This window comes from Cygnus atratus, chromosome 17, assembly GCF_013377495.2.
Source record: "Cygnus atratus isolate AKBS03 ecotype Queensland, Australia chromosome 17, CAtr_DNAZoo_HiC_assembly, whole genome shotgun sequence".
NCBI classification, from domain to species: Eukaryota; Metazoa; Chordata; class Aves; order Anseriformes; family Anatidae; genus Cygnus; species Cygnus atratus.
In genome coordinates this window covers 4,656,112-4,682,888 of record NC_066378.1, presented here as the reverse complement: position 1 = coordinate 4,682,888, position 26,777 = coordinate 4,656,112, and the positions used below count along the sequence as shown (strand labels likewise).

General features: G+C 41.8%; 2 protein-coding genes across 11 annotated transcripts in view; one reads left to right on the top strand and one right to left on the bottom strand.

Moving 5' to 3' along the window:
• The first annotated feature begins 1 nt into the window (after window position 1).
• On the top strand, window positions 2-26,250 carry PISD (phosphatidylserine decarboxylase). 8 transcript variants are annotated; one of them, XM_035556768.2, is made up of 8 exons: window positions 2-91; window positions 2,477-2,571; window positions 6,836-7,011; window positions 20,086-20,322; window positions 20,468-20,606; window positions 21,511-21,657; window positions 23,024-23,184; window positions 23,494-26,250. In XM_035556768.2, the coding sequence occupies exons 1-8, from the start codon at window positions 42-44 to the stop codon at window positions 23,716-23,718; spliced, it is 1,230 nt and encodes a 409-aa protein (XP_035412661.1). In that variant the 5' UTR covers window positions 2-41; the 3' UTR covers window positions 23,719-26,250. The 8 variants fall into 8 exon arrangements, with proteins under 8 accessions (XP_035412661.1, XP_035412657.1, XP_035412662.1 ...); XM_035556764.2 differs by lacking the exons at window positions 2-91; window positions 2,477-2,571; window positions 6,836-7,011 and adding exons at window positions 11,354-11,474; window positions 15,626-16,043; window positions 17,910-18,075; XM_035556769.2 differs by lacking the exons at window positions 2-91; window positions 2,477-2,571; window positions 6,836-7,011 and adding exons at window positions 11,356-11,474; window positions 15,626-15,849; window positions 17,910-18,075.
• A 141-nt stretch (window positions 26,251-26,391) lies between these two features.
• SFI1 (SFI1 centrin binding protein) overlaps window positions 26,392-26,777 on the bottom strand; it is a 29,640-nt gene continuing 29,254 nt past the window's right edge. For 2 of the 3 annotated variants that reach the window (XM_035556758.2, XM_050714204.1), the window contains exon 31: window positions 26,392-26,639. In XM_035556758.2, the coding sequence (XP_035412651.1) occupies window positions 26,532-26,639 (108 nt within the window). In that variant the 3' untranslated portion in view covers window positions 26,392-26,531. The remainder of the gene's footprint in view (window positions 26,640-26,777) is intronic. The other variant, XR_004780294.1, reaches the window with a different exon arrangement.

Genomic DNA, 26,777 nt, shown 5'->3' with positions numbered 1-26,777 from the left:
CGCCTGGGACGCCGCAGAGGACGCAGCGGCGGCGCGAGAAGATGGCGGCGGCCTTGGCACGGCGCGGCGCGGCCGCGCTGCAGCGGAGCAGGTATGGTTATGGCACGGCACGGCACGGCGCAGAGGGGCCGGGGATGAAGCTGAAGCTGAAGCAGCGGCAGCTGCTGGCAGCCGGGACGCTGGGGGCGTGAACGGGAGGCGGCTGCCCGTTCGCTACCGTTGCCCCGCCAGTGCGAGGGGGCTCCGGGCTGCCGAGGAGGAGGAGGAGGAGGAGGAGGAGGAGGAGGAGGCAGGCTTGGCAGGAGCAGAACGGAGCTGCGCGCCCGTGCGTCCTGGTTTCGGAGCTCTCGGCTTGCAGACTCCTTGGCTGGCCTTCCCCCCGAGAGCCTCCGCTCCCCTGCCTCCCTGCCCTGGCCTCCTGTCGGGCACCGAAACCGGCCCCGGGAAGAGCGCGGCGCTCGGCGGGCTGCCGCTCGCTGCCCCTGCCCTGAGCCCGGGGTGCCCGGCCCCGAGCTGTCAGCACGTCTCGGGACACACCGGTGTTGCAGGCTGGAGCTGGTTTTCATATTTTTATACCCTGCTTTTTAGCAGAAAAAAAATTTACCAGAAAGCTACGAGCTTTCTGGTAAATTTAAGTCTGGTGCCACCTGCATTAGCTTTGTGTAGTTTTGTGAATCCATTATTTGCAGCCCGCAGGCTCCTAGCTTGCTGACGGGCAACCACTCCTTCTCTCCCATGTGTCAAAATATGCTGTAGAGCAGGCCCTGTATTACAGCAAATTAGTGTAGTCTACATCAGGTGACTTTGTTATTCCTGTTCAAGTTGCATCATGTTGCTATGTAAAACATACAGGTTCTGCAGCAGCATGGGATGCCTCTGGGTTTGTAAGGAAATAATGTCCTGGGTGATGATGCAGCCGTGTGGCACGTTTGGCACCTGGTTACAGGAGTCTGTGTTTCGGGAAGGACTGTGCTGTTGTATTTGGGTTAAAGTAATGGTTTTAAGAAGCTGCAGCATGGAGTGAAATACTACTAACATTGCGTTATAGGGAAAATTGAAAATTATAGCTAGTTATCCTTGACGAACACACTAAAACATTGCTAGCAAGTGCCCACTACTACCCTTACATGACTTCTGGACAACAAATATACTATTTATAACTTTTCATAACTGAAGAGAGAAAGTCTGTATGTGACTCAGTAGCCATCTGAAATTCATTCTTAAAAATCTGGGAGAATTATAATCGCTTCCTGGAACTGAATCATCCTAATGATGCAGTAGCTTTTAAGCTAATGAAGTAATTCTTTACTCAGCATGTTTCTGATCAAGAGCAGATGAAACGTCTGAGTGCCAAATGAAGACATCCCAGTTGTCACATTTGCATCTCGGGAATGAGTGCCTGGCAGTCACTTACTTTTCCAGCTATACCAGTTTGTCTAATAATCTAAATTACTTCTCAGAATCCATAACTCTTCTATGTTCTCCCCCTCCTTACCATCGTGGTGAGGAAGATGCATGAACCCAGTTTACGATTGTCTCTTAAAATAGTTGCTGTTCGTTTGTAAGTTCCTAAATGACACCTGTGTAGCAGGCCAGTGGAGATATAATGAGATCGTTTAGCACTTGGGATTATTCCAAAATTTCACCAATACTTTTACAAGTAGAGTGTGGTTTGATCAGCGTGACTGAACTCACCTTCATCCATTATAAGTATTACCTTTGGATGGAGTTAAATACTTCTCAGCCTTATTGCTGCAGAAGATGATGTTGATGCTTGTGCTGTGTACCTTCCCTGCAAATAGACAAATGTTTTAAACATTCTTGTTTTCTCCAGCAAAACACAAGTCATTTATTGAGCTTAAAGTAGTTGTTTGCATGCTGTTGGATAATATTGGTTTATATTAGACTGGAAGCAGATCTAGAGAGGAGTAGCTCTCACTAATTTTAGTCTTTTTTTTTAAAATAACAAATAGATTGTTGATCATGTAGGCCAGGACAGTACATAAAAGATGACATTAGACAATATTAGCTTGCTCTTTTAAAGACCCAGGTTGTAGTCACTATCAAATATATTAGAACTCCAAACAGCCCAAGATACGGTACACGACATCATAACCCATTGCCCAAGAGGCGCTATTGCTAAGATCAGCAAACACAGTACTCAGAAGAACATCACCATTATGATAGAATTTAGTTAAAAATACATATGTCAGTGTTCTGATAGGAAAAAAATGGAAATATAGGAATAAGAAGAATCAAATAGATGCAGCACTAAACAATGAGGTATCTGCAGAAGCAGTTGGATTTCTCATGGAGATGAGGATGTTCTCCTGAAGGAGGGAATAGGATTTGGTAGCAATTTTATAGTACTTGAGAGTTTTTCCCTCTTTGTTGTTCAGCTTCTGAATACTCTGTTTACGTTTGCATTGTAAAACATCTGTACTTAAGCAACTGTTTCTTGTGTGTTGTTTTACAGTTTGCTGACTAGCTGTAACTTCCTCATACATGAGAACCTGTGCGTTAGAACTCGAGTCCTGTGGAAGCAGCCACCTTCTAGGACATTTTTCAGTGGTAAGTGCATCCTTTATCTAACCCAGTGTTAAAAACAGGGTTACTCAGGATCAGGCAAATTCTGCTCACATAACATTGAGTTCTTGAGGTTAAAGCAGATGGAGTCTGCTTTAAGCAGATGCAAGTCCAGAGTCAGAGAGTTACTTGATTCACCAAATTTCCATAGACATATGCTTGCAAACGGTGCTTTATACCTTTTGGTGGTTTGTTTTACAGGCAGTAAAAGAAGGATGTTTATCTATTCTATAAGATTTCTTTATGAGATATTATTCATTGTTTCTCAACTATTTTGGAATACTTGGGTAGCAAATGTTGTAACAATATAATAAAAAAAAAAAATTACAGAAATCATTTGCTTTAACAAAGAGGAATATTTTAGACAAATATTCCTTAGCCGTGGCTGAAAGCTTCTCCCTTCTAAAGAAGTGCCATCTGTTCCACAGTGATTTTATAGATATGAATAACCTTGCAGAGAAGCAGATTTAGGCAGCGGTTTAGATGCTGTGATTATCCAGAGCAGTGCTTGGCTAAAACTGGAATTTGGAGGAATGTCAGCCTCCAAATTAGGAATACCGATGTTGGAGCTTAATAGCCATGTAACTGTGTATTTTCTGTTGTTTTATTTTTTCCCCTCATTATCTTTGTTCATTCTTATACTGCGTCATTCCTGTGTGTGTTTTTTGTCAAGAAATTGCCTTGTCATTGTGACCAGCTGCGCTAACGGTCTCTTTTAGTGTATCCCCTTTTTTAGTGTATTTGCCTTTTTTAAGCTTCTTTGATACTTCAGCACTCATCCTTTTCATTGCAACTATCCCTTCTGAAGAAACCTGTCTAACAGGGCTAGCAGAAGAGAAGCAAAGATGTTAAAGTGAATGGCAGCTTCCCCCCGGCCTTTTTTTCCTAAGGGAAATGTATAAATATATATTTATATCGGGATCTGTTTCTGTTGTCTTCCTTGGTAAAGTTTTTTGCCAAGTTTGCTATTTAATTAACACGTGCAAGCATTGCAATAGACAGGCAGCTCTGCATCCTTCGTTAGATGCCTCTTTGTGTGTAAATAAAATTCAAATTTCAAAAAATTCATCTTGTATTATTTTCATATTGGAGCACTAATGAAGCAAGTTTTCCCTTTTAGGCATTTTTGTACAGCTCTTAACGTATAGTAAACTTGAGGTTAATCATGTAACATTAGTGTCAATTTCTTGGCTTCATCATGTCATCTGTATGGAAAATGAGTGTTTTCATGCTTCCCTGTACTCGCTAGTTTCAACACCTGGAGGGAAGCAGAATATTTTGTAACCCAGATATAATCAGCCCGTGATCTGAGTGCTTAGAGCAATGCTGATAACGTGCTAGAGGAAGGAGGTCTCTGAGGAAGAGCACATACGATGGAACCTCATTACCTGCAGTTTTAAAACTTTTCTGAGCATCTAAAATTTTCCTAGTGAAGATGATCATAGCAAATTAAAACCAATTGACCACAGGTTTATTTTTCTTAATTACCTTCTGCAGATTACTTAGTTTTCTGAGGAGTCTACAGCTGAAAAATGTGTTTTTAAGAGAGACAATACAATTTAACAGAGAGATTCATGTTAGTACAGCGTTTTTATATATTTAAAAAAAAAAAAGCTTTAGTAGTATTAGTATTTAGTAGGAGCCAGTATTTCCTGTACTTTACATACCTACGTTGTATCAATCACCCTCATTTAGAAACTTTTTAACATCAGTTTAATTGCTTACCATGTCCTGCAACATTTCCAAGTGTTTTGTTGCTGTTGAGTGTTTCTAGCAGGACCGCACAGCCGAGTGCCAGGCCGGGCACTGTGTCCATCTCTTGCAGGGTGGTGTCAGAAGGGGATGCGAAGGCGTCTGCGTAGATGCTGGCTGAGGGATCTTTGCAACATAGTCAAGAAATGAGCTTGACAGCTAAAATAGCATCTGTTAGCAACATGAAATGCAGAGAAATAATGTTAGACCATGAAGTGACTGACTTTGAAGGGAGGCATCAAGCTTAATCTGTAATGGTTAATAAGAAAGTACCAGCATGTACCAGGTGGGAATTTGCTGAAAGCTGTTCAGTTATGTTACCTTCTTTGTGGTGTAATGCACCTTGAGATGCCTGTGGAAATCAGACTCCAGCAGTTTAATGGGCATGGAAGAAAGAAAAGGCCTAAATAACCTTTTACATTTCTATCTGTACTTGTAATTTTAATAAATCAGGAAATTGAAGTAGGGTTACATTAAATGTTTAAAGCCTGATTAAAATGAGATGCTTATGCTTGGAATTACTCTAGCTGGACAAGGCTGCGAAGAGCAAATGCTGATTTTTTTTTTTTTTACCAACAATTTGTAAACTGTAGCCTATGTGTTGTCATGGTAATGTAACAATTGCATAATTTGCATAATTTGTAACAATTGCAAAAAGAAATTATTATTAATTAATAAAATTAATTTTATTAATGCTGGAGATGGGAACAAACAGCTCTTCAAATCTTTCATCAGCAAAGTAGATTGTTTGCTGTGGCTTGTGACACACGAAATGGTGTCTCGCAGAGGAAGAGGAATGTTCACGTAGGTCTATCGGTGGAGGCTCTTGAAGTGGAAACAGTCTCCGGACACAAACCAGAAAAAGCTGCTCCCGCCAAGGGGTTTTGCTATTTGCTAGCTGTGGTGAAATTGCTGAGCAGCTTTGCCTACTTAGAACCCAAGATGTGGTGGGAAGGCAATTAAAGGCTTTAGGGCTAAAGAGCATCATTGGTCTCTGTACAGATATTTCTGTTGAAATGGTGCTGCAGCTGTCTAGGCAGACCGAAGTTGAAAGGTTGTAGTCTTTGCAAACTTAAAAGTCTATGAAGAAAGACTTTTACTTAGATGCTCTACCTGATCCATGTCTTTTATTGAGCATTTTCTTTAGGACAGAGTGTTTTCTAGAATCTAACTGTAGTTGCTTACTTGTTTTGTTTTTCAAATATATGCATAATATTTTTTTTCAGTAAGAATAAAGCTGTTTTCATATTATGATGTATTTTCAGACGTATAATTCAAACAATGTTTTAAATCACGTATGTAGGAAAAAAGTGAGCAAAAATATTTTGGTAAAACAAAATATGATCAAGAATTACTTCTATTGGACATGTTCTTGCAGCATCATAGCTGAAAAACAGATGAATGCAACTGATCTTTGCTTTGTGTCTATGCATGCCTAGAACTAGAGCTGGTGTTACTGATTATTTATTTATTTTTTTTAGCTGTTAATTTGTTCTTTCAGAGTCAAGCCCTAAGCCTGACAAGGATGGAACAAGATACAGTCCATTGTTTTTGCTTCCTGCTCATCCACGTTAAGGATTGTTGTGGAAATGACACCAATCGGTGCCTGAGAATGAATTCCTTTGGGCAGCATTTTCTCTGTCTGGCAGTGACTTGTGCTTATTGCTGGGAACCTTCAGACTAATACTGACAGGAGAATTTGCTTAGCTCAGGACAGGAGAACTTACTTAGCCCATTATGCCTGGAGGACTGTGAGGATTTGGGAAGGGAAATGCTTTCCCACTCCTATGATGGCTCTGTTGCTTAGTGACTGTGCAGCCTACATGTCTCACGCAACGGCGTAAGGCTTGGGTTATGCAAGAGAAGCTTGGTAGTTCTCGGTAATAACCTCGGAATAGATGTAATACTAGATGTCACTTTTTCCATGTATTACAGCAGAAATGTGCCTATTATCCTGTTTACCAAACCTACACTAAAGCAGGTGGTCATTTCCTTCCCTATTCCAGCTGGGGAATTCCTGAATTGTGCGGCTATCTATAATGAAAGCTGTAATGACTGAGAAGCAAGAGGCTCTACAGTGCTACACGTTGTTCCCCAGTCACTGATTTTTCTGTATGGTAACAACACAGAAAATCTCATAGTTGGGAAGTTTCATAGAAATCCAGAAGTGAAGTCACGAGAACTGAATCCTAGCTCCTGGCGCTTTCAGGCAGCTCGTTTGATATACTTTTGGGGAAGAATGTTGGAAAGATGCAGGGAGAGAGGGGAAGAAGTTAAAAACACTGATGACCAGTTAGTGCTAATCAACTGAGTGTCAGTAACTTGGTAAGGTGCAGTAACTGGAGCGCTTAGGACTGTTTATACTTTCTGTGTCATAGATATCTGATGACATTTACATCATCTGAGCTGATGTCCCTTGCTGCGCGTGTTAGCTTTGTTTGCTTTTTAAACAGTGTAATTGTTCTCTTTCCTTAAAGTCTGCTTTTCTTTGTTACAGACAGGAAGAAGTTTCATACTGCTCCGGTAGGACAAGCCTTCCGCCTGCGCCCCTTCCATGTTTTGGTGGCTACAGGTGGGGGATATGCAGGATACAGAAAATACGAGGATTACAAGTTGGAACAGCTAGAGAAGAAGGGCATAGAGCTGCCTGTGAAGCTTGCAAGCGAGTGGGAGGTAAGAGACTTGTCGCAATTGTTTCTTATGTTTGATGCAAAGCTCTTTCTCTGTTTCCAACACGGAAACATGTAGTTTGTTCTCTGTGGCTGATGCATTTCATGGAATTAAAGTTTCTGTCTGTTAAATAGATATCATTTGTGCTACAGTCGATATAATAATAAATTGGGAACTGCTGGCATCTCCTCCATCCTTTAGTATGGCCAGTGCTTTTTAAACACCTCAAATCAGAATTACAGGAGGTAGTTAATCAGGTGATTGTATTAAGTATTTTGGAAAAAAAAAAAAAAAGCTTGGTAAGTACTGAATCATTCAGAATGGAAGTCAAGTAGTCTAACCTCCTGCTTAAAGTGGGGCTGATGCTGAATTCAGAGCAGGTTACTCAAGGCTTTGTCCACTTGGGTCTTGAACGTTTCCAGGGACAGAGATTCCCCAGCCTCTTTGGGCAGCCTGTTCCAATGCTTAAGTATCCTCATAATAAAAAATATTTTCCTTATATCCAGTTGGAACCTTCCCTGCATCAATTTATAGCTCTCGTCTCTCCATCTCCCTTAGTAAAGAGCCAGTTCCATCTTCTCAGTAAACTTTTCTTAGACATTAGAAGGCTGCTGCTAGGTCCCTCCTAAACCTTCTCCAGGCTGAAAAAGTCCTTAACCTGTCTTCACAAGCCATGCGCTGCAACCCTCTGACCGTCCTGGTGGCCTTTACTGGACATGCTCAAGTCTATCAGCATCTTTTTTAATTCTAAGAAAACTGGATACAGTATTCCAGATGTGGTTTAACATGCACAAAGTAAAAGGGAATGACCTTCCCTTGGCTTCTGCTGCTATATGCTGTTGGCCTTTCTCACTGCCAAGGCATGTTGCAGACTGGTCTTAAACCTACTGCCCACCTGCACTCCTGAGAGAGCATCAGGCATGCATCTGCAGCAACTCTGCAGGAGCTGTTGGCTCTGTTTAGTGCGGTGCAGTGTCTCACTTTTCCCACCTCGAATTGCAAGGTAGCAAATTACGCACATTTTATAATTTACAGAATTAAATGCAGAAATCAAAATCAACAAGACTGAAATTACATATAACAGGATTCAAAAAACATTTAGTGCTGAGTATGTCCTAGTAGTTTTAGCTAAGGGTACAGCGTGTGCTGTATTTGTGGGTTTTTTTAATCTTCTCACTGACTGCTCAATCTGCGCTACTTTTGGCACTTTGCTAACTTCCTATGTGCCTTTGTGCCATATTTACTTTACAAGAAAGCTGAGACTGAATTAATACTTAATTAAAAATCTACCTGTTTTCTTTGTGAATATGTAGCAAGACCTTTTTTTCCTTAGGTAACACCTAGATGTATAATGACATTTGCTGATCCTGAGGAATTTTTTACCTTTTTCTGGATTCCAAGGAGTTTAGAAATTTTTGTGGAATTGCAGTGTGTATATCTGATTCGTAGGTCAAATAGCCACTGCAGCATTGAAGTAAGAAATATTTCATAACTTGATGTAACTGCTGTATCTCCATCAAACTATTAAGGAGATATTGCATTAACACAGTGTTAGGCAGAGTTTAAAGTACATGTGGTATTCCAAACAGTGAGGTGAGTGTGTCAGTGCTGTTTTTGAAGTCAAGGAGTTAAAAATTCTAGGACTGTAGGATTGTGTAGGAGATGCTTCAGTATGACCTTTAGCATCCCCTTTCTTTGCATTCCTAAGCACACTGCAAGTCTGTGAGTGCTTTTGGCCACGTGCCTTTAGGGGACAAGGCTGGAATTCTTAAATTCATTTTCACTAGTGACCCAAATCAGATATGATCCAGACAGGCCAGATGCTAACAGTTTAGGCTCATAGTTCCCAACGAATTTGTCTGTAAATCTGTCTTCTGTATATTCTTGTCCTGCTGAAGTGTGTCTCAAACAGGTTTTATGTTTTGATTAAAGGAGAAATTGCTAAGCGTCCACAGAGTACTTTTTAAAAAGGCACTGTCAATTCAGTTGTGATACTTGAAAACAAATTCAATTTTATACCTAAAAGTATGAATGATAATTTTAAAAAAAGTCCTTTATTAAATTTGCTTTATTTCGTTATGCTGCTGTGCTGGTTTGTTATTACTGGTGGTTATTTGGTGAAGCTGCAAGTATTGCTTTTGATGAAGAGGCTCCAAAGAAATCACACAAAGCATTTCAAACCAATGAGGGCTCCAAATGCAGCAGATACTACTGGGAGACACTAACAAATTTTCCTGGTCATTCCTTATATGCTTAGGTTTTGCTGACTGCTTCTGTGGGAGGGAAAGGAAGTTTGACAGTTAAGAGGGAAAAGAAACTGTTCAGACATTAAAAGAAGTATTCTAAACAATGAAGGATTCAAGAAGAATAAGAGCTGCATTGTTCTTTATTGGAAAGTGGAGGGTCTTTTTTGCTGAGCTATCACTTTCCATTATTCTTCTTTTTCCATTATTGCATCCGCAGAAGCACACTTAGGAGTGGGGAAAAGAGGGGCGTTGTCTTGTTTTTAGAGCAGAGGCATGAGCCTTTGCATAGGTAAAAAGAGACCAAGTGTGATTGACAGGGCTTTGAAAGTGGTACAGAACAAGAAATTGCTGCATGTTCCTGTGCTGCTGTGGACATCCAGTTCACCCGTACCAACCTTGTGTTGATGGGAGAATACACCACCTTCCACCTGACACTCTGCGTGTAAGGCAGATTCCCTTGCTTCTGAGTAAAAGACAGATGTGAAATAGGTAATCATCATCATGTTACGCAGGCAGGGAATGTCTCCCTGTTGCAGACGTACACAGCAGATATCACTACGGAAGTGTGTATAGTTTCTGATTGAATTAAAGAGTATATTCCTATATGGTTTTGTTTCTTCTAACTTAATAAAAGAGTATAAAAAATAAATTTGTTTTAAACCAAGCATCTCTTCAGTTTTTCCACAGGGAAAAAATAGAACGGTTGTTTCTTTAGCACAGACCTTTTCTTCCCATAATTTTCTTAGAGACATTATGTTGCTAATAGCTTGAGCTGATTAACGCCTTAGTGTGTCTCTTACTGTGAATACCAGTGAGGATCAGCTTTCATTTAATTAGATGAGGTAAAGCAGAGGGCTTGGAGGGAGACAGGTATCTATTTATCAGATAGATTGAAGCTTATTGCTTCAAATCCTTGCTGTGACAGAACATTTCCTGGCCGGGATCTCCATGCATAGCATGCCATACATATGCTAACTAAGGCCTCTTGCATCTTTTCCCCTAGGCAGTGTTGCTATAGGGTGGCTGAATTATTCAGGAAAACCTTGGCCAAAGAGTGAGTTAGGATGAACAGAGTGACCAGAGTTTCTTTCTGGAAAGATGAATTTCCTGTAGCTGTCCCTTGTTTCCATAGTTTGTTCTGGTCTGATAAAGTGACATAAAATACTGGGTTTGTGTAAGGGTCTCTTTTGTTGGAATGACAGCACGAGAAAAAACACCATGAACCTTTTACAGCTCGGTTCCCTTAGTGACATCTGGTAAGTCAGATGACAGATAATACACACATTAAAAATGACTTGATACAGTGAGGAAGTGCTTGAGTATAGATCTAACATCTTGATTCTCGAAGGTAAGAACCCAATTTTTCCTATTGATGTTAGAAATTCCTGCTATTTGTGTAACGGGATACAGGATGATATTTTGGCAGTACAACACAGAAAGCACTTTTCTTGGCCCAGAGGAGACATTCAGGGTGAAGTTGAGAGGTGTGTATCCAGTTCAGGAAAGAACTAATAATGGAAAAAAGCCTTTTTCTTTTTTGTATCCAACTTCTGTTTTGTAAGAGTGAAACACAATGGGTGGTGAATTGTTTTCTTATTCTTCATTCTTCCTGTGTTCTGATGTTTTAAATTGTATTTGAGAAAACATGTGATTACCAAGTATTTCTTGTAGAGCTGCCACATGGTCATGATGAAGATGGTCAGAAATGTGAAAGGGGGGCGATATTTCAACATCAGAATGAGGAGGGTGTGATGATGTGTGTCTTTTTTCTCTGCTCTCTGGAAAACTTAGCTGAGTAAAATTATGTTTTTCTATCCGACCGGTGGGACGGATTTTTGAATCCATGTCTGCCTGGTCTCACATGGCTTCCTGACCATCCTGCTGGGATTACGGGACAAGTTGTGAGTGTTTCGGGAGTGCTCTGAGGCTGCAGTGCACCTTCTTGAAACCGCGTGTTGGCTTCAGGGGCGGCCCCAAGGAGGAAAGCGTGTGGGGCCGGGACCCCTGCCTTGTCCCGGGGAGGCCAGACGACGTTGTGGCCGCGTTCCGGGCCCCTCCGGTTTCTCTTCCTCTTCGTTTCTCCTGCCCTGGCTCCTCCTCCTCCCGGGGCTACGGGAAGGCGGCCGCTTCGGCGCGCCACTGGCTGGGGGCGAGGCGGGGCCGTGCCGCTTCCTTAAGGCGGGGAGCGCCGAGCCGTGCTGAGCCGTGCCGAGCCGGGAGGTAGGTGGGAGCCGGCCGGGAGAGCCGCCAGTCCGGGGCCGGCTTTGTTCGCGTGTGCGGGAGCTGCCTCGGGAGGGCGGAGGGGCCGGGAGGAGGAGAGCCGGCTCGGCCCGGAGGTGCTGCTACTGCTGCTGCCGGCCGCGGGGCAGGGCTGCGGGCTCCGGGGGGCGCAGGGCAGCCGCTCGGCGGTACGGAAGTTTCGGGGGCGGCGTTGCCCAGTCTGGAGTCCTTCGTGAGTAAGCCCGGAGGCGGGGAGGGACAAAGGCGGCCGGCTGGAGCCGGCTCGGAGGGCAGAGTCTCGGCGGCAGGTGGGGCCGGGGCCGGGGCGGCTCCGGGGGGCTTCGGGACGCGGGGTGCGAAATGTCCCCGAGGAAACGGGCGGCAGGGGGCCCGGCTGTGTCAGGTTTTGTGCTTCTGTGGTTTTTCATCTCGCTGCAAAAGTAAATACCACTTTTTTCCTGTTTGAGAGAAGAGCTCTTTGAGACTATTTAACAGATATTTTTTTGGAACGGATTTAAGTTCAGAATAACAACAGCAAAAACCAAGCCTACCTTATAGCTTAATATACCGCTCTTTTCCCCTCCTATTTATAGGATGTAACTAAAACTGCAGTATAAAAAAAACGTAAAAACAATCAAAAGTTTTTTCTTAATAAATTAAGAAATATTGGAAAGCCTTTCTGCATTTTTAAAAGCAGAGAATTTCAGAAACGGGTAAAGATGGGTAAAGCAGAGCAGGGTGCATCTCGTTACCCAGCACCTCCACGGAGCACGGCACGCTTGGCCAACTTGTCCCCAGCCAAGCTGGAAGAAGTGAGCGCACTACTCAAAAATCACGTGGCTGTGGCGAGCTCGAAGCCTGCTCCTGGGCTCCCCCCGGCAGCAGGAAAGCAGGCAGCTGTGTCACAGGCACAGAGTTCAGCAGCTCCCGGCTGGGTGTGCAGCACCTTGCACTCCTCTCTCTGGGCTGACTCCGGAGAAGCGGCTGGGAGCTGTGTCTGAAATTAGACTGCTGGGGAAGGAGTGGAACCGTTAACAAACCGTGCTGTGTCACTGCGTACCTCTCCCTTGACAGCAAGACCTTGTTTTTGCTGGCAGTTAGGCAGAATGCAGCGCTGGGAGTGGCTTTGCAGCAAACTTGGTGGGATGTCCACAGTGCATTTTTTAAATGGCAATTCTGTTACCAAATGTAGAAAGTGTGACCAGAGGGCTCGAGCCCTCCGACGGGTACATTCCAAGCCTAATGATTCATGCTTAGGATTTAAAACTGAGACCGCAGGTTTGAAGTACAGTTGTATATTAGTCTTCCTTGCAACTGCCTTTGCTTGCTGTTTATAAAAACTTGAGGGTAAGGCTTGAGGCAGTAATGAGAAGACAAGTAATTAAACGGGGTCACTAGATTTGATGCTTATTTGAGCTGACAGAGCAGAATGGTGTTGCATAGCTGGCAGATTAGCAGTTCACTATTAGATAATAATTCTCCAGGGATTTGTACCTCATGGTCACCGCTTCTTTTATTTACTTAAGATGCATTCTGGATAAGTTTAGGCAGGTGAGAGAGTTTGGCACAGATGTCCAGGCTCCTAGAAACCAGCAATCCTAAGATTCTTTTCCAAGCTAGTAACACAGGTTTTGTGGCATTGCCTGGATCTCACGAAGTCCAGCCGTTTTGAAGCTACTATGCGAGTTCCTCCACCAGTTCTTGTTCCTTTCCCCATGGAAAACAGCTAAACTCAGGGTGGATTTTTCATTTCAGCCTCCTCACACCGGAGGAATATTAATTGCTGCTGAGGCAGCCACAGTAAGAATGGCAACTTGCCATGTAAGTCAGCAGTTAAGCAGGACTCACAGATTTGCATTTTGGTGCGTGTAATGAGGTCAGTAGAACAGAACGTAAGAGAAACATAAGTTGTCATACTCATCTGAACTGAGTTTTTTGAATAAGTGGATGAAAAAAACTTATAATGCCAATATTTGCCCCGTCCTGGAGAGGAATCTCTTGAACCACACTGTTTTGGGTTTTTTTGATTTGAACTGAAGGGTGCTAGTCCCCATTGCATTGGGCAGGAGAACATTTCAATGTCCGTTCATTTTTAGGGAGCAGAAGAGATACATAACTTGTTCCACGTTTTCACAGAATCAGGCTTGCTCAATCTAGAATATAATTCCTTGAAAGCATTTGGGAGGATGAAACTGAACTTCTGTTGAAAGAGGTCATGGATTTACCTCCCTAATCCTTGAGAGAAAGGTATACAATGTAGGTAAGGTGGTTTTTGTGCTGTTGGCCTTCTGCAAAGCCATGCACAGGTGAAAGAGGCAGTTAAGGGGGAGGTGGAATGGGGGAGCAGGGCGCAGCCAGGACACACGAGCTGCTCAGACGAGGGGCCATCTGCCTGCGCCTGCCTGGCCTCACCAGTGCCAAACAAAGTGTTTTGCTAAGATTCATGCTCTGTATGAAAATGATTTTCATCCGATCTGATGAAGTGCCTTTTGAAAAAGCGTTGTTGATTTTTCCTTTTTTTCTGTTCAAAATTTATTTTGTTATTCCCAACATCCCTGGCAAATCAAGAGAAATAATTCCCTGTGCTCCTTGTTGCCTTTCTTTGAATTTTGATGGGATTAGTATTTTCAAAATAAAAACAAAAAAGCTGATGCAGGGCTTGGGGAGGAAGGAGTATGTTTCTGAGTACTTTCAACTGATCTTAAATTTGCCATCTTTCAATTAACTGTTTTTGTTGTTGTTGTTGTTTTTTTATAAATGCAGTTGTTAAAATTCAGCTTGAACAACAAAATAAACACAGGTTTTGGAACTTCCTGTGATTTAGGATATGATGTAACTGTTTTCTTTTTGAAAAAAAAATACTTTCATACAGGCATTTCAGAGGTGTTTCTTGGGAATATCTGTAATATTTAGAGTTGAAGGCCAATCATAATACGTGATTCTTGCTGGAATATTTTCCTTTCAAGGCCTGGGTGGGAAGCCTTTAGCTAGTTATTTCTAGATTTTCATGGGGTCCCTCCCATTTCTCCTGCCTTATCCCTAATAAAATATATCCCCTTCCCTTATATTAGAGCATCAGTGTTTTTTTTGATCTCCTCTATAAGGCATACAGCTTTCACTGTGTTTAGAAAACTTTGGAAAGAAGTATATAACAATATTTATATATTTCTTTTTTAAACCCAGCCTTTAACAGGAGAAAAAAAAAAAAAGAGAGAAATAGATAGCCACTACAGAGTTAGCCTCTAAACTATTCTGGGTATTTGGTTTAATCTTGAGGTGAGACATAGCTAGCTCACTTCCCCTTTCTAAACTGGGGTCCTGTTTCAATCTGCTTTAACAGTCCAAATCCAGACAAGAGGAGATACAGATAGGTTTGAGATGCAGTCTGCAGGGTCAAAGAGGGAAACTTCTCTGCTTGTTCAGAATGCTGAGATAGAAATACTGTAGTCCTTTGTCTTTAACAAACAAAACAAACAACAACAGCAACAAAACAACTTCCTTTACACACGTTTTGCATTTTAGTTCTACCGGATGTAAAAACCGTGACAGTGCACATAAAAGACATGTTAACGCCTCTTTTATAACTCATTCACAAACTGGCCCTAGAGCTGGCTTATTTAATTCACTAAGTATATGTGTATTAGTAGAAGAATGTCCTTTACCTGTTCCCTAAGTGAGTCTTTTGAGATGGGAAGAGGTTCCAGGAAATGGATGTTGGTGTCTGGCAAGAGTTTGTGAAATGGAAAGATGTTCCTTTTCTCTCTGTTTGCTTCCCAAGTTGGACATTAAGAGCAGGAAAGGATTTTTGGTGCCCAGTAGTCTGGAACTGCCTAAGCTGCAGCTGCTGCACTGCAGAATCGAAGCTGGGAATTATCTCCTCCTCTTCTCCGCCCCACTCCTCCTCCCAGCCTCAGATTCAGACTGGCTCTGGGGTTAGCTGTGTGAGGCCGGCTGGCTGCTCGTCTGACTAGGGCATCAGTGCTCAGCAGCCTGAGACTGCAGGGAGTTCTTTGGAGAACTGAGTTTCGATGGCGACCAGGACTAGGGAGAAGCAAGGACTGCTTATACGGAGAGCTTGTTTTTGTCTCGTGCAGAGTCATCTGTGTAGTGGGATGTTGAAATATGACACAATGCCTGTTTGTTTGCAATAGCTGCAAGCCTCGTAGCAGAGATTCAAGTGGGAAACAGAGGGGGAATCCAGAGACAGACCAGCGGGGGAATTAAAAACTGTGACGTCGTGTCCTCCCTCCTGTGCCGGAGCAAGCAAAGAAAGGAGAGGTAGAGGAAAAAAAGACTGAGCCTTGCAACCAACCATCACCTTGGCGATGTGTCAGTCAAACACCCTGCAGGGACCAGATCTGCATACAGGGAAATGGTGAGATGCTATAAAGCTTTATCTAACCCTCCGCCCTCGTGCTACAACCTCCGCAAAGTTAAAATTCATGTCCGGAGGCTGCGTTCAGGGAACGGTGGCAGCAGCAGCTGTGCCGGGGACCAGCACTCACAACTGGACAGTCCAGGCCCAGCTGGCTCTGCCGGTGGTACACCAAATAGGAGAACACGTTTCAGGTACTGTTCGGTGTTTTCTGCTTTGAGAGAATGGTGACTGAAGGGAGAAACGAGGGAGGGAGGACGGGAGGGTTTCTGGGCAGAAGAAGCGACAGCCATCTGCAAAGCTTTTGTTTGGCCTAATTACTATAAAGCTCCTTATGCATTGAATTGGCAGAGAAGGGCATGCTGTTATATGACAAGGGGAACAAGGAGGGGTTCTTTTTCTTTGCTTTAGCCTATTCTCCATCACTAGGAGAATAGAAAAAATAGTGAAGGGACTGCTCTGAAACCAGGCCAAGGCAGTGCGAAGCCTGGGGGCTCTGGAGTGAGCTGCCAGGATGCAGCTCTGCCGGGATTGGTCCACGAGCGACTGCAGTGAAGGGGGGGGAGAGTAGCGGCAGGGGGAGCGGTACCTCGGCGTGGTGCTGGCAACCGGGGTCTGGCCCTGCCAGCCCTCGAGCAGACCGCGGGCTCAGGGGTGGTGAGGACGGGAGGAAGAACATGAAGTGCCCCTTCCTATTCCCAAGTTGAGTCAGCCCCACCTCCTGCTGAGAAAGCCGGCTTTACCTCTGCTGAGACAGCACTTCATCTCCTTAGGTGTTCGTTGTTTTTTTTTTCCTTCTTGCATTGCGATGCATAGGTAATTCTTTGTTTTTTACGTATTAATTTTTTTGGGAGAAAAAAGTTGTATTTGCTGCAGGGAGAATCCCTGAGCCAAAAGCACCATCTTGTATCCCAAAGTGGTGACAGTTGTACCTGGCTGTGTGTTTTTTAATTCTGATCCAAATTTTGAAAAGAACATGTTGGCAAGAAAATTTCCCTTTTAGTTTCCCGGAAGACTTGAATATTTTGCCCTCAGGTAGGCAGTGGGGTCCTGGAGAGCCTCTCATGCAGATCTCCTACAAGGATCTGAACAGAGACACACAATTACCTCTGCTAATAAGAGGAGCAGCTTTTTTTTTCCCTTGGAGAGCTACAAGTTCAAATACTGCCTACAGCCATTAGTACAAAATGAGTTTGCTTTCAGTCAGGACATCCACATAACCAACTGCACTGATGATTTTTTTTGTAATGAGGCAAAGGAATGATTGGGGCTACAGAGACTAGATAATCTTGCAGCACTAGCAATATCAGCTTTGTTCTACATGTTCCGTGTTCAGCACCGAGGGTACCCAGTACAAGATTTAAGACCTGGAAAGACATCTTTTGGAATCAGTTATTTAAGCATTGTATTAATTAACACAGGAGTGCCACTCCTGTTGTTTCCCAAGTAAGTGCTTGTTTCCTCAAGTCAGTTAATGGCCAACAGGTCCGTGTAAATTTGACTCCCAGTATTTTTTGTGTTACAAAATACAACCTAAGATACAATCTAGTCAAGATGCCTTCAACACAACGAACCCTCAGAGGGATGTCAATTTCTTAGATTTCAAGGACTTCTTTAATCAGAGTATCTGCTCGTTCCTAAATGTTGCTCATCCATAAAGTTCTGGAATTTAATGTCACAGCATCACAAGAGTCCTGGCCTTCAGGGTGTTGTTTGCTGTCTGCTTTGACTATCCAAGAACCAGAACAGTCAGAAGCAACATTTTCTGTGTAATCTTCCGACATTTGGAAGAAGAACCTATGCTGTCTGTTATTTGTATTGTAAACTATCATGTTGTGTTGTTAGTTGGATGAAGGATACTGTTGGTTGGGTTTGTTTTTGAGGTAAGGTGGTTTTCTATTTTGGGAAGGGGAAGAACTTGCCAAAATAAAGGAGTAAGGACTTGCAGAATTGATCTTTACTTAAGGATGAGCAGGATTAAATCATCCCCAGCTATCAGAAGCTGGCAGTTCTGAGGCTGAGATGGCTGACCCTCTTATGTTGTGTATGTAATCTTTCAGGTTGCAATTTCCCCAGCTGGCCCTGAGGCGAAGGTTGGGCCAGCTAAGCTGTATGTCTAGGCCTGCTCTGAAACTCCGTTCTTGGCCTCTGACTATTCTCTATTACCTTCTGCCTTTCGGTGCTCTTAAGCCCTTGACCAGAGTGGGATGGAGGCCTGTGAGCAGGGTAAGTGTGAGCAGGTCTCTTCTGCTTCATGTATGTTAGCAGTATGATACTGAAAGGAGCTGGCAGCAGCTGGGTGGAAAGATATTTAATATAGAACAGGCTGATGATCACTAGCATGAAAGCAGAGAGGTGCAATTCACGTTTCCCTTTAGTTTTTACTGTTTATAATTGTTGTGACTAATTGCTTCACAGACAAGTGATTTTTCGGTAGTGGAAAATTTTTGTCCTCTAATGCCCATGGTTTACCCTGAAAAAATGACAGAAAAATTTTAGTTTATTCAGTCTCCTCAAAGTGTCAGGGCTAAGATAAGACAGACCAAACCGCTTGTCCAGTTCCCTTTCCTGGCCACACTGAAATGGTCTCTTGCCTCTTTTGTAAAGAGAGGGTTTGTTCCTCAAGTTCTTTGAGCATTCAATCCAGCCTGTCCAAATGATAGATTAATGCAAATCTCCGCTCTGATGCTGTTGAGTAGTGTGTAGGAAATTGTGCAAGTGGATATTCTCTTTAACTATCATGTGATTGCAGAATGCAACAACCACATTAACATTTTGATAGAAAACTGTAACAGAATCACAGTTCTCAAGATTATTTCCTTTAAATAGCTGTTCTGTTTGATCCCGCCAACTTGAAAACCAGATGCTTTTCAAGAAGAGGTTTACTAAGAAATTTTGACAATTTTTGTGACATTACAATTGTACCTGTATATTCTCAGTGTTTGTGGAAAACTGTGCAAAACTGATTTTAGAAATTAACACTGTTATGATGCACGTCAAATAAAATGGCAAAGCATTTTTTCTTCAGTACTTCAGATTATATAACCAAAGGCACTGTTGATTTAGAAGTTTTTATCTGAATTAAGATTAGGTTGATCATTTCTTCCTGAAATATCACTGTATTTTAATGCAGGATGGTGATTTCTGAGTAAAATCTTAATTCACTGTGTTTGTTAGGATGGACAGTCTTTCAGCCAGCATGCGCTTGTTTGTGTTTATGGCTATATTCTGCGAGACCTAACAATGAAGGATATGATTAACACTGAGAATAAATGATGAGCCTTGCTAAGGAAAAAAGACAAACACTTTTATATATATACATATATATATATAAGAATTTGGAAGTTAAATGTAGCTGAGTTGCACTGTTTGAAAGATTGTACTAGATTCAGCAGATTACTACTTATTCAAAACTGGTCTCAGAAGGTTCAGTTCCACTGCTACCTCCCACATGATCATGCAAGGTTTTGGGCTGATACTAAGTACTACAGACCTCAGAAATGCTACCTGCTGGAATTACCAACAGGAAAAGGCTGTCATCTGTCCAATTACATCAGTATTATGTATACCTCTTACCAACATTGTTTCATTTGTTTATTCTTGTTTCTAAAATACATGCTTTGATGTAAGTCCAAAGGTAAACATATTTTTGCAGGAATAAACTTTATTCTTGCAATTAGCAACTCCCATTGTTGCAAAAGAATCAGTAAGGCTGGCAAAAGTTTATACCAGGTTAGGTGCATACACATGGGTTGGGTATGTTTCTTCAATTATACAAGTATCATTAGAGATAACGGGATGTAGAAAATACCTTCATTAGTAGATATATCTGAGAATTGTGTTGTCAAATACTGAGAAATTATTTTTCAGTCAGTTTTCATTTGGTGGTTCACAGAGGAATACTGGTAATGTTATGCTCTTCTGATAAGTATTCTACTAGCACATGTATTTTTCTGTAAGCCTCACATTGGGCAGTTTCCAGTAATTTGAATCAGAAGCTTCTGGCTTCAATATAAGGTTAGAGGAAATTTCATCCTATCCCTTATTTGCTCTCATCACAGTGCAGGGAGTGAGGATGTAAGTGCGATGTTGATTTTTTGCTGACTTAAAAGCTACTTCACGTGTGCTAAGGGAGTGTTTAGCAGAACAGCTTGATCCTTTTCGTTTTATGTGAAGAAGTGAGAGAAAACCATCAATGGGAAGAACTGAAGGACATCGTGTTAATTCTTTCTTCAGGTTGCTCTGTACAAATCGGTACCAACTCGACTGCTCTCACGAGCATGGGGTCGCCTGAACCAGGTGGAGCTGCCTACATGGCTTCGGAAGCCTGTTTACAGCCTGTACATTTGGACATTTGGAGTAAACATGAAGGAGGCAGCTGTTGAAGATCTGCATCACTATAGAAACCTCAGTGAATTCTTTCGCAGGAAGCTGAAACCACAAGCACGGCCAGTCTGCTGTTTGCACAGTGTGGTGAGTAAAGGGAAATGAAGGCTTAACACTACGCTACCAGCTTCCTTGCTTCCACCAAAGAAACATGTCTGCCTGCTCTGATGGATGCAAGGATGAGGAATGCATGAATTCCTAATCCATTTCATTTTTTTCTTCTTTTCTGTAGATTAGTCCCTCTGACGGAAAGATCCTTAACTTTGGACAAGTAAAGAACTGTGAAGTGGAGCAAGTAAAAGGGGTTACTTATTCCCTGGAATCTTTCTTGGGACCTCGCATCAGCACAGAGGACTTGCATTTTAGTGAGGGTAAGTTTTGATCAGTTGCACCTGTTCTGCTCTGTCCATTGCAGTGTTCTCAGAGATCAAGAAAAAATACTTTTTTTTTTTTCCTCTCACATTTCCTTGAACAAAAGCAGTTCTCGTTTTTGTTCTATTTGGGGATAAACATGTCACTGTTACAGTTCTGTTTGTGCATCAGTAGCATTATACTGTCTGTTTTGTTCTGATTCATCCAGTTAGATTGCTTAGTTAATTTCTATGTGGTTATATTAACAATTACAACTGATTCCAAGGTCTGCCACTGTAACAATGCTACAGCTTTCCTGATGACAGACTGAAATGTGCCTGAGCACCTGGTTAGTGAAGATCGTACAAGCTGCTCTGTAACAAGTTTTGTGCACGAGCACTACACTCTGTTGACTTGTGTTGTCACCGCTTCTGCTGCACCTTGAGCAAGGCTCAAGGCTTTGAGTTTTGATGAGAGCAACATATTTGCTAAATTGGACGGGGGACTAGAAAGACCAGGTTCTGCAAACAGTTATTTTCAACATGAGCACAAAAGCAACTACTTTGTTTTATAAACCTATGACCTTTTCACAAATTCTGTTCTCAAAAGGGTGGCTTTAAGAAAAGTTTGGTGTTAACTGGATTTCAGTTTCTGCTGCTCTATATTTAGGGAAAAGTAAACTCCAAACCAAATGAATATCCAAAATGATTGAAACAGTACAGGCTTCCCTTATTATAAAGCGAAAAGAATACTTCGAAATAATGGATTCCTGGCCTTAAGGCTATCTTTTTCTAGTCTTACTGAAGTATGTAGACTGCATTTAGTCCTCTGTTATTAGCACAGTTCTAATGTAGAGTGCTCAGCTATGGTAAATAATGGCCATAGAGTATCTTTAACCCCATTCTTTCCATGGTTTCTTTGCAGCCTCACCTGGTAACTCCTTTCAGCAACAGCTAGTCACAAAGGAGGGGAATGAGCTCTATCATTGTGTAATCTACCTTGCACCAGGGGACTACCACTGCTTCCACTCGCCCACTGACTGGAGAGTGTCACACCGACGTCATTTTCCAGGTTGGTTTCTGTTCCTAGAAAATAAATGGATGGAAGCAATGCTGTAAGCCACTGCTGAATGAGACCTGCTAGCGGAACACTTGTACCTGATGGCTAATGGGAACATAGTGATTTGTCATATGTGTTTATGAATAGGTAATATAGTTTACCAGAACAAGTCACATGTGAATGGTGAAAGAAGTAATATTCTATTCAGGCTGTCCTAATTCCTTCAAATAATGGTCAGTGGATGCAGACCTCACTTGTTCCCAGAAAAAAAAATGTTGTTTGTATGTGAAATATAATTCTGCAAGTCAGAGCAAACAGTAGCCTTTAATATGATCTCTATTCCTGAGCTTTGAAGTTCTTCCTGTAATAACTTTTATTTTTCATCTGATTGATGTTATTAGTATTTCCTGGTCAGTTCTAGCTAGCTACTAGGCTTTCTTCTGCAGTTTTAGTAACTACTTTTATGCATTTACCAAAGAGAACTGGAAGGGCCTGCTCTCAGGCACTGGATAGTTAACCAGTGAAAACACATTTCTAAGCTGTAAGAAGTCATTTAGCTTCCTTTTAGTAGCCTGTAACCTTTAATGTGACATGTTAGATGTATCTTAAGTGGTTACTTGAAGGCTTCTTTCAATTCTGTCTATTAGGGCTGAGACTAGAGACTAGTTCTTAAGGTTCTGACCCTGATCTCTCTTTATCAGATGACAATTAACAGTAGTCATCATTTGTGAATTAATAGATGAAACTGAGATGAAGTTGGCTGGATCTTTGGTAGAGGAATAACATCAGATACTGAGTCCCTGCACTTCCTTTTGGTAACAGAGGAGTAGGTATGCCTGATGCTGGAATAAGCCTCAACAACAGCAGATACTTTGAAAGGGACTCTTAAGTGCAGCTTTTGTTCCTTACTTTAAAGGCAGGCCTTCACTGTTTGGAAACAGTCAAAGTGAAAGCTGTAGAAGGGAATAAGTGAAAGCCAGGGAGCAGAGGGAACAGGTCAGCCTGAAAAGAACAATTTCTGGTTATGAAAACTTAAACCCTTTTTTCTCTAATAGGGAAAATTGTCAGTAGTGCTCCAGATTGCATTCGAGCCCTACAGTGAAGGAAGAGAATGGCTTTTGGTTTCCCAGTGACTCTGCTAGGAGAAATATAAAGTAATATGAGCCGTTCCGGAGCAGTGTTGATCTTTCTGCAACCCTTTTATTTTCACTATAGCCTTGTTTTTTAATTGCTATGCCTGAATTTCTCTCTTCCCACAAATGTGTGACAGAATTGCTTACTGGATCAGCTACAGTTATACTGAAAATACCATTCAGATAGCATTACAGTACTGCTACAAGACAAACAATTGAGTTTGAATGTTTTTTTGCTATTGCAGGCTCTCTGATGTCTGTGAATCCTGGAGTTGCTCGCTGGATCAAGGAACTGTTCTGCCACAATGAACGGGTTGTCCTTACAGGTGACTGGAAACATGGCTTTTTCTCTTTAACGGCTGTAGGAGCAACAAATGTGGGCTCTATCCGCATCTACTTTGACCAGGTGAGTAAGACAGTAGTAGACAGCTTTCTGGTTTTGATGTTTGAGGTTCGTAAAGCAGAATGGAAAAATAATAATAATCTTGTGAGCCTGAAATTAAGATGTTTCACAGCCATTGATGTTCCATGATGAGTTTTAAGACTGATTCTCAGGGAATCACCTGCAGTATAGACTTTTTTAAATATTACTCTTGCACTTCTTGAATTGTAAGGTCCTGCACTGAAAATGCCTGGATACCCAGAGTCTGCAGTTGTGCTGATGAATATAGAGTACTGAAATCCTCAACTAACAGTTTCTTCCTTCTCTGTACAGGACCTGCATACCAACAGTCCCTGTTACTCAAAAGGTTCCTACAATGACTTCAGCTTCGTATCCAACAACAACAAGGAGGGAATACCCATGAGGAAAGGAGAACATTTAGGGGAATTTAATCTAGGCTCTACTATTGTACTCATCTTTGAGGCACCTAAGGACTTCAAATTCCACCTCAAAGCTGGACAGAAAATCCGCTTTGGAGAAGCCCTGGGCTCTCTATAGAAACTCACGCAGCAAGAAGGTTTTATATACAAGGGGACTTTTATCACATCACAGCAAGTTTCACTTAACAAGCGTATATCACTCAGCAGGACCTGGGTGAGGAAAATGGAAGATGTCATTGCTATGTTCAACTTTGAGAGTATTTGGCCTATATTTACATATTGCTGCTGAATGCAGAAAGAGAATTGAATGAACGTGTATGTATCAGGTACAGCTGCCTTTAAAGATGTTGACTATGGAGGTTTCTGTCCTACCCTGTGCCTGTAGTCTTTGATGTTCTCCCCCTCAATGTGCCACAGGATATCTATGTTCACAGAGCTTAAAAATCCCTTTTAATCCCTAGACCATGCAGGTGCAAGGGGGAAGGGTGGAAATAGAGATTAGGTTTATTTAAAGGGACATTAAGAAGTTGAGTCAGACCTTGTACCTTTGATCTGCTGTATTTCTTTTTCAGACCTTGAGTAACAAATGTATTCTCGTCTTTATTCTAAAACACTTCTCTGAAGTCCTTGTATAAAATACCTGGAGAGCCATGAACTAGTCCAGTTAAATGGACTATTATGGCTTCACAGTCCAAACTAAGCAAAATGCACAGACCGCATGAGTAAAGTAAGTTACACATCCAATTTATTTCCTAATGTTAGACAACTTTAATTCTTTTACCTAACAATGTCCCTTGAAAAATGGACTTTGCACTGTATTTTAAACCTGGAACCACTGTGTCTACATTCCATACAATGAAACTGGTCATCGTGGATTTTTTTTTTAATACTAGCAGACAGATCCATATGTCCAATTCCTAATCCATGCTTTTATTTTGCAATTCCAGGCCTTAAAGATCTTGTTTGTATTTAAGAGAGAGTTCACCTCCTGAATTAAGGGTTGGAAGACAAAGAGAATGTTTCTCATGTGATGCTATGTATCTTCAGTGTTGCTTTGTCATTGTTATTGAAGAATAGTTCCTCTATTTACAGGGCAGTTTCAGATACTTCAGGACCAATTTTTATCACGTGCAGTGCAATGCCATATGTACTGACAGTACATTAAAACAACAGCTCTTGGAAGCAATCCCAGGTTGCCTCCCAGGTGCCAACTTGGCCATCCTGTAATGCACTGGCACCTATTTTGTCTTATCTAAAATATAAAAAGCCACACCTGCTCTGACTTCTGCCCTCAGACTAATTTTGCTAGGAATGTTCTGGGGCCTGAAAGCTTTATGCTGGAGTTTCATCCTACAGCAAAACCTCAGAGCCTCATTGCAATTTAACGTCAAGAAGAGTTAACAAAACACCTTGGATCTCTTGAGCATGGCACCAAAAGCCCTGACACTGGTGCCAAAGTAAAGAAGAAGAACTCTGTTTTAAAGCAATGTAACAATTATTTTTAGAAAATAAACTGTTTCAAGTCCAGCCGCTCAAACATTTTGAGTTGAAGTTGCTGTCCAGCACTTGTGGGAGTGGACATGCTTATGAAACTTGCCTTTCTGATCTCTGAAAGATTTCTCATACTACTTCCTTGCTTGAGCCTTGGGTGTTTTTTCTGCTACTTCAAGGAGATGATAGACTTTGATCTGCTGTGACTTCTTTAAGAAAAACTTACCTTCTTTATATGCACTGCAGAAAATAGAATATAATTTTATTGTACAAATGTCCAGTTTGCCAAGTCCTGTATGCTTAGCTTGTCATCAGGAATGAAAGGATGATGAACTGTATGTAGCAATGTAGTCCAGCCATGACTCTTAAGATGATGGTGGCTGTTCAGGTGACAAGCAGGAGAAAATTCATTTGGCTCTGAGAGTCAATGTTTCCTCACTTTACATGGGGAGGAGTTTGAAAGCTTGAAGTGGCTGTTCGCCACCTATCTTGTTAAACTTCTTGGCAGTAGCAAGTTTACTCCTGCAGCAGTATATTACCACATATAGGTATCTAGAAATGTGCACTTTTAAACCACTGAGAGTAAGAAATACTAAGGCAAATATCAGCCACAGAGGATTGAACTGTGACTAGCCTCAACTTCAAAGACATGTTTATAGCAGACAACAACTTTAGTTCCAGTGGATGAGAGACGAGATAACAATCTCTTCTCCCTTCTCCACTGGGGCCCGTGGCATCCCGATGTAGCCAAAGCAACTTTAAGCTTTAATTTCTTGCTACTCCACATCATCATCTGCAGGATCTGAAGGTTACTGTTATTCAGTAATGGAGGATGTATTAAAGCAAACATCTGGTAACCTAAGTCTAAGAAGTGGGAGAGGATTCAGCAATGCAAGTAACTGGTTTTGCGAAGGTCTTAATACTGTGCAGAGCTAGCTGATTAACGAACATTACTTGTGCAGTGGTCAGCAATTACTCTGAAACTGGAAGCAAAGTTCATAGAGGGTACTGATAATGCTGTGAATTTCTCCTGCATGGAGAATCCATTGAATTCTTCAACTGTATCAGTAGCACGGTATTTTTGTATGTCAAAGTGTATGACTTAATGACATTAACTCATTTAATTGCAAACATTTTGAAATAAAGAGTCTTATCTGTGTTGCTTATCTTTCTGAAATGTCAGGGTAACCTAAACTAGGTATTGTGAGTGCAGCATGAGGTATGTTTAGCTCCTGATTTGTTTGTTTTTTTTTGTTTTGTTTTTTTTAAAGCAGCTATGGTCAAAATAAAACAAACAAGAGTATTTAAGTTAATTTATAAAATAAAAATACCATACGTGGACTAAGAGAATGTACACATCTCTTCCATACCCCCCTGCTATGAAAGGGGCAAGAACTGAAGACATTCCTACCCATCAGTTGGAAGATTGGTTCACGTGAATTACATATCCAGAGCAATCCGAATGTCATGCAGGCGGGCAACCAGGTTCTGCACATGATGTCTCTCTTCTTGTTGTGCTTTGGTGAGAGTGTTGATCCTCAACTCCAACTGAATGTAAAGAAGACTGCATAAGGTGTTTGTACAAGATACTGTTTAGTCTCTTTGACTGAGGAAGCCTTTATGTTATCGTTATTAAAAACCACAAAGTAACAGGATTGCATCACTCATAACCAGTTAAGTACAGTC

Coding starts and splice junctions, on each gene's coding strand:
- PISD (XM_035556764.2), top strand. CDS start 15,847: ATGGTGAGATGCTATAAAGCTTTATCTAACCCTCCGCCCTCGTGCTAC. Junction 16,044..17,909: donor AATAGGAGAACACGTTTCAG/GTACTGTTCGGT, acceptor GTAATCTTTCAG/GTTGCAATTTCCCCAGCTGG. Junction 20,607..21,510: donor GGACTTGCATTTTAGTGAGG/GTAAGTTTTGAT, acceptor GTTTCTTTGCAG/CCTCACCTGGTAACTCCTTT.